Below are 7,727 nucleotides of genomic sequence, written 5' to 3'. Positions count from 1 at the left end.
AATGTTTTCAAGATGACTTGGATAATAGCGCGTTGTGACAAACACCAGATACAGCACTGGGACTTGATCAACAGCCGATACCGCACCGTGACAATGTCACTAACCAGTAGGCGGCAGTAGTGTTCTTTGACAAACATGGATGCCTCCAGTAAAGCACATTCACATGAAAATTACTCTTAAATAAAAACACAATTTATTGAGAAATATGTAATAATTTCATATTTAAAGTACTTTCAGGAGTTTGTATTCTAAATGTGAGCAGACTTTTCCTTTAAAGGTTTCTGGGAGGTTTGGGTCACAGGAAGGACAGAAGGTGAATCTTTCATGCTCTGGGGAGATTTTCAGAAACCGCTTCTTTTTAAAATATACATGGCTGTTGGAGTTGTTAATAACAAACACTTCAATGGTCCCAAGATGGCAGTTTTCTGTCAGACCAGCAAACCTATAGTCAATATGCATGTGCAAAACATCAGATTTGCATTTATCCCTGTAGTTTTGTACAAAAAATAGACTTTAAACTACCTTAATGCTTGTGTATCCCTTTAGTCATGTACAAAAAAAACAAAACAATTTAAGGTCAGATCACCATACGCTTCAAAAAACACCAAAAAGTAAGTAATTAAATTGTTTTTTTGTTTGTACATGACTAAAGCGACACAGGCCCATTTAGGTAGTTTAAAGTCTATTTTTTGTACAAAGCTAAAGTGATAAACGGGATTTAACCCTCTCCAGGCAGATGTTGCAGATTTGCAACAGCTCAATGCTACTTAGCTAATTACTCCACATTCATATTTTATTAGCTTTTGTTACTCAGAAGTACAACAGAAGGACTTAGTTGTGCATTTGCAACTAACAGTTTCTCTCCAGCTCACCACATGGCAATGCTGACTCACTTTCAACATGGCTGAGTCCTTGGTGTCACTGAAACTGATTTTCTAAGCACCAATTTCATGTAAGTATCACTTCCAATTTCCATTATTTTGAAATCAATACTACATAAGATGAATCATGAATGTGTTTAGATATGACACATATCAATTAGTAGATTTTATCTCCTCTGAGTTTTTCACCAGAGGCATCTCGATTTCAATGTTGTGGATTCGCAACGTGTGCCCAAACAGGTACCAATGGATGCTACATTCTTTATCTACTAGTTTGCCTAAATTTTGAGCAGCAGTTTAACAGTAACGGCCTTCTCAAGAGGTTTTGAGATGTTGGTGGAGAAAAAGTTTGGGGAAAAGTTGTCTCTCCCCAAATTTGTGAGAGAAAATTTGTTTTTCGAATTTTGTTTTATTTTTTTGTTTGTGACATTCAAATAAAGTTAACTTTCATATCAGATTCAGTCTTCAGTGTTAATTTACCACTCCAGGCCACTGTTGCAAATCTGCAACCTCCCAAAATTCATTGCATGTAAAGGTCTCTCTCAAAAAAAGTCTGAATTGTATATTACTACCCCATATAATAATTTTCTCCAATTATCAGATTTTTCCTGCAACTACAACTTAATTTGAGCCTGAGGGGGTTAAAGAAAGGCAGCGTTAGTTTATTTCAAACTATTCATTCCAGAAACAAACTTCTTAAAGACGTTCAGTTCTGGAAAACACAATAGGTTTCTGCTTTGGATTAGACCATGTATTGAAACAAGGAAAAAAAAAAGCTTCACATGAAAATTAAACCGTAAAACAAGTTGGCATGTCTGATAGAATAACTGATGAAATCAGGTCTGATATTCCAGCTGCTCCACAGTCGGATCATAAATGTGTTTTTATGAAAAGATTTAAAACCAAAGAGATGAAGCAGCTACTGGAGGTTAGACACTCGTCACTAAAGCAAAGATCCGGCTCTGCAGAGAGGCTCAGCCTGCTAAGATGCAGGATCTTTCTGGCTGTCGGTTTAAATCCCTCTGTGCCTCTGAGCAACTCCAGAACCAGCCCAGGCTCAGGGCTGGCTGCTGGGCTGTGGCCCGTCTTCATATTTTAGACAATATTGACAAACAGCAATAAATAAATCAACCAAATACACACAAAGAGACTAGTTAACATGAACCAAACTAAACACTAATTTTCAAACTACCTGAATTCACCTAAACATAAATAGAAACAAAACCCTCCAACAACCTATCAGTATATACAGCCAGAGAAATGGAATTGATTAACGGAAATTGTCTGAAAAGGTGTATGAAGAAGTAAAATATATTTTTCATACCCCTTTTAGGAACCACAGTTTGCTTTTTGGACTTTATTTAAGGTCTTGCTCATCTGGATCCATAGAAACCCAAACCTGCTCAGCTAAACCAGCTCCTGGGCTCCTGTCTCCATGGAGATATTAGTGCTTGTAAATATCAATTTTATGCAGAATGTTTGTTGATAGAAGCAGGTAAGTAATATACTTTTATACCACTATACCTTTTATCTAGAAAGCACGGATGTTTAAATATTTGCTTCTATTTGTTAGAAAAGGCTGAAGGAAAGTATAGTTAGTCTTTATTTAGAAAATATGGATGTTTTTCTCATTAAGTTTCCTGTTGGAACAGTGTAGATTGACCCTGAGGTTCTGGCCCCTATCCGCTTTCGGCCCCCCCTCAGTGTACATTGGTTATTGCCTGGACACCCTTATAAAAATGTTCTGGCTACGCCTCTGGCGACCTCCGCCGGACAAGACTCCGCTGTCCATCTACACCTTATGGACAAGGGACATTTATTTGGGACCAGAATGTTCACATTTTTGACACAGAAGACAGGTGGTTTGAGAGTGGTGTGAAGGAAGCCATTTCTTTACCTGATCCACATTTTCTCAAATATCCCTCCCATACTTGCCTCCTTGCACTGTGATGTTTTTGCTCCGCCCTGTGTGTCTGAGCTGCTTACTCCTTACACCTCCTCTTAAATCAGTGGTTCACAAACTTTTCGTGGTTGCCACCCCCCTTGACTTAGTAGAAAGTTTTTGCACCCCCCTTCAACCAAACTTTTTAATACTTGAACAAAGAAAAGTAAGCTGCAATAAATGTTATTGCAATTAAAAAAACAATTCTCTCTAGTTTACCTATCTTAGATCTTATTCTTAGATCATGTAAGCAGATTAAACATGTAGCTGGTTTGGTCACAGCTCCTCTCCAGTGGAATGAATGGACACTTATCATCAGACAAACCCCTTTAATCTGCTTCTAAAACTTTAAAATACTTGAACTCCTTTTTATCCCACCAAGAAAAAATTGTTGAAAAGACAACATGATTTACATCCAAATGACGGCTACATTTGGTTGAAAAGTGATTTTCATGTAGTTGAGAAGACTTTGAATACTGGGTTTGAATTGTCTTTTCATTGTCTGTTATTGGACTAATGTGGGACAAAATCAGACGGACAAACAGTCCAATTTTGAACAACTATTTCAGGACTAAATCAAGACTATGACGGACCGACCAGATTTAGCCTAAAAACCATCATCTGATTCAATTTTAGCTGTTGATTCTAGGATTTCTATTTCTTTTTAATTTAGTTTATTTAGTTTTTTTTTAGTTTTTGCATTTTCTTTGCACTGTGAAGAACTTTGTAACTCAATCTTTAAAGTCGCTATAAAAAGAGGTTCAATAGAATCAGAAATGTTTTGTAGGAAGAACAGAGAAGATTTTAAATTCTTGTTGAATCTCAGTGAAACAAACATGCAGCCAGAAAACTTCAGAGTTGAGTTTTATTCATTTATTTGACAGACTGAGAAAGACAGGTTAACAGTTAACAGGTAACAACAGACAGTGTTATATACAGATCATCATCCAGTCAGTATCTTTAAATATAACAAGGGATCAGAAAAAACAAAAGTATGTTTTTTTTCGTCTATGTGTGGGATGGATCTATAGCAGGAATTAAGGATTAATATGTGATGTACGAGGTATAAAAACGCACCCACGGAGGAAATCCTTAGCAGTTAAAGAAAACTATGTTCTACAGGATGGGCAACAAAATGAGAAATTATTGTTATTAGTGCTGTTAATGGTTTATATGCGATAAGAAGTCACTGGTGTTTTTATTATGGTGTTAATTCTCTAAGGATGGAACTAGTCTGGAGAGATTAACATGGTAACATGTTGAGGTACCAGTAATGGGAAACCATAGTTACTTTAATCTGCTACCTGCTCCTTTTCAAACAATTCAGAATGAAAACCCCTTTATTTATTGTGCGACGCCCAGGGAGCAGTGTGGGGTTAAGGGTCTTGCTCAGGGACCCAGAATGGAGGCTGTGGGGATCGAACCGGGTCAGAGCACAAGCACTCTGCTCTAAACACTAGGCCAACACTCCGCTATTTATGCGATATGCTATCTGGATTTAAATTATATTGTTTGTTTAAAATACATAAGTTAATAAATAAAGTGCTTCTTTTCCACCTGTAGGTCATCGGGGCACAGCTCAGCTTCTCTCCTGTACAAAGATCATCACCTCCACCTCCTGCAAAAGAAGAAGAAGCACCAGAGATCAGGCTACCTTCCTGCTGCAGGTCTAAATGCTAAAATCTGAGTTTATTTTCTGGAATCTGTTTTTGTGTGGTTCTTCCCATTACTTAAAGCTACAGTGTGTAATTTTCAGCGACATCTAACGTCCAGACTGCAGACCGCAGCAACATGAACATCTCCCCCCCACCGCTTCTCCCCCCCAACAGTACGGCGAGCGTTAAGGGACAAAATGTCTTCCACGACGTCCGCATCACCTACCTTCTCAAGTGATGAGTTTTGTTTACATAGATAATTTTACAGATAGTATTTCATTAGTCTGTGTGTTCAGTACCGTCTCAGTTCATCTCTCTCAACTTGCCGTAGTTACTTTCGAACGTAATGGGCGATCTCGCAATCGCTAGTTTGTTGGCTCTGCGCTGCCGTAGCGCAAAGATGTCTGCCTCCATGGCTGCGAGACCCGCTCCTATGTTATTATAAATAACGAATTCTAAGGCAACCCAAATATTAAGGTTAAGAGGCTGAGCTCGTAGATGATGATAAATAACATAGTTATGTATAATATATTACATTTCTGACTGTATATCCCTGTAATTATTACACACTGTAGCTTTAAAAAACTCTTTCTATACTTGTGTTCAGAGAGAAACGTGCTTTTCCAAACTGATCTGTGTGTGGATGAGAACACTGATCATAGCTATAGGGACAGGTGTCCATATGTTATGCTCTGTAGAAACACCACATGGGGACCAAATGCTTTGTGAAATCAGAGACAGTGATCAGTCAGACTGCAGTCAGACTGATCTCAGAGCTGTGGCTCACAGGAACCTGATCCGTTCTGAGATCGGATCTGATGCTGAGGACCACTGTTTCCACAGGAAGCTGGCAGCTGGAATCTTGCTGTAGACATGAAGACAATCAGGAAGTCAGCAATCTTCTGGCTCCTCTGATTGGCTGTTTGTCTCCTCTGCCCTCCAATCAGGAACCATGTCTCCCTCCTTCTCCCTCTCAGAAGCTACCGCATCATCAGAAACACTGGATTTTGCTTGGATAGCTTCTAAACAGAGTTTAGAACCATGCCGCCAACAGCAGCTGGACTCCCAACTGTCTACTCACACATGTTTCAGTTTGTACTCTTGACTCTTTTTAAGATCCACCAGATGCTGAACATCTGACTCCCTCAGGTTGTTCGACCCCAGGTTTAGTTCTGTCAGATGTGAGGGGTTGGACTTCAGAGCTGAGACCAGAGAAGCACAGCTGATCTCTGACAAACCGCAGCCCTTTAGTCTGAAAAAAGAAAAACATGTCAGCAAAGCTACTTTAAAAGAAGAGCATTAATACACTGCATTAATATACCGTCTGGTTCTGACCTTAGATCAAGGAGTTACACAGAGAAAGAATAATAACGGGACAGAAGAGATTAACTTTGTTCTCCATTTTCTTACAGCACATTACAAAAATGATCTAGAAATAAGAAAAATGTCTTAAATTAAGTAAATTTACTCTTAGTTTGAGCAGGTAAATAAGATAGTTTGCCAATGGAATTGTACAGTAAATTGTCTCGTTTCATTGGCAAAGTGTCTCACTTACCTCCTCAATTCAAGAAAAAATGCACTGAAAAATAGTTATTTAGATTTACATTATTTGCAGTGTAATAACTCTAATGCCGTGTCCCCAGTTCATCCTTAATCAATCACTAGTTATTCTTCCAGTTTCTTAGTTTGGTTTAGTGGAACATCAGCCATATGTTTTGCACTTATCTAAAGCTCTGGGTCTTACTTCAACGTCTGCAGTCTGCAGAGGGGAGTCTGGAGGAAAGTGCAGAGCTCCTTCACTCCAGCGTCCTTTAGGTCTTCATTATTGCTCAGGTTCAGTTCAATCAGATGGGAGGGGTTGGACTTCATAGCCGAGACGAGAGAAGCAAAGCTGATCTCCGACAAACCGCAGCCCTTCAGTCTGAATAAAGAAAAAACATGTCAGTCAAGCTGCACAGCTTCAGCAGAAAAGAGCCAAAAAGAACAGCCGATCAATCCGCAGTTCCTCAATCTGAAAAAAAGTAAAACTTGAGCTCAAGTCAACAGGAGGTGGATTAAACTGGGGAGTGGCAGCCTAGTGGTTAGGCCATAGAGCTTGGAATCCTGAGATTCTGAGTTTGAGCCCCACTCCCACAGACTGCCACTCTGGATCCCTGAGCAAAGACCCTTAAACCCACACTGCTCCCCAGTAGCCGCACAATGGCAGCCCACTGCTCCCAAAGGGGATGAGTTAAATGCAGAGGTAAAAAGCCTGGCTTCTTACTTCAATATCTGTAGTTTGCAGAGAGGAGCCTGGAGAAAACCACAGATCTCCTTCACTCCAGTGTCTCTCAGGTTGTTGCGGCTCAGGTCCAGTTCTGTCAGGTGGGAGGGGTTGGCCTTCAGAGCTGAGACCAGAGAAGCACAGCCGCTCTCTGACAGACTGCAGTCCCTCAATCTGAACAAAGAACGACACATGTGAGCTGAAGCAACAGGATTCAGGCTAAAAGCGAAAGATTAGCGAATACATCAAAACATTATAAAATGAATTAAACTAAATGTAAAATTCCTAATGAGATGATGAACCAGTTAGGATCATATAAAAAAGTAATAAAGCAGATCATAGTTTTTGACCAAGCGTACGCATGACTAATTTTTACCCTCCACAGGCTGTGCAGAAGGTCCCTCTATGTGATTGAGTCTTTCAGGGAGATAATGAACCAGAAATCCCACCAGAATAGAAAAGCTGGAGAGCAAACATAAAGCTGCAGTTGCTCCTCAAACAACCTCCGAGAAGATTGCTGTCTTCTGTACTGCTGAGCTCCTTCAATAGGTAAATCACACCATTTCCTTGAAGTGTTTTATTGATTGTGTGCATCTAAGTCTGCCCAAAATACGTGCTCAGCTTTTATGGTTGAACAGGGCTGCCCTTCCATGCAGTTCAATGATTTGACTATATATTTTCCTGAAGGGAAGGTGTGTTTTACTTATGTACCTGATCTCTTCCTGGTAGAATAATGCCATTTGCATTATAGGGCTCCATAATTTCCTCCAAGACTGTAGTTCTACATACCTACATTAGATGGCATAGATTGGATAGGTTTAAAATGGACTTTTTACACAATAAATAGTTTATTTAATGTCTAAAATACTGCGATGGACTGGCGACCTGTCCAGGGACAAGCGTGTAGGAAAATGGATGGATGGATGGATGGATGGATGGATGGATGGATGGATGGATGGATGGATGGATGGATGGATGGATGGATG

The 7,727-nt window shown here is 39.7% G+C and overlaps 1 protein-coding gene across 1 annotated transcript in view; it reads right to left on the bottom strand.

Annotated features, from left to right (window-relative positions):
• Positions 1–3,689: 3,689 nt before the first annotated feature.
• The window catches only part of LOC107098864 (NACHT, LRR and PYD domains-containing protein 12-like), a 10,717-nt gene continuing 6,679 nt past the window's right edge, over positions 3,690–7,727 (bottom strand). The window contains exons 5-8 of the mRNA XM_015396726.1: positions 6,742–6,915; positions 6,223–6,399; positions 5,560–5,730; positions 3,690–4,441 (exon numbers count right to left, since the gene is read on the bottom strand). Coding sequence (XP_015252212.1) covers positions 4,429–4,441; positions 5,560–5,730; positions 6,223–6,399; positions 6,742–6,915 — 535 coding nt within the window. The 3' untranslated portion in view covers positions 3,690–4,428. The remainder of the gene's footprint in view (positions 4,442–5,559; positions 5,731–6,222; positions 6,400–6,741; positions 6,916–7,727) is intronic.

This window comes from Cyprinodon variegatus, unplaced genomic scaffold, assembly GCF_000732505.1.
Source record: "Cyprinodon variegatus isolate N-32 unplaced genomic scaffold, C_variegatus-1.0 Scaffold817, whole genome shotgun sequence".
NCBI lineage: Eukaryota > Metazoa > Chordata > Actinopteri > Cyprinodontiformes > Cyprinodontidae > Cyprinodon > Cyprinodon variegatus.
This window is presented reverse-complemented; position numbering and strand designations above follow the sequence as displayed.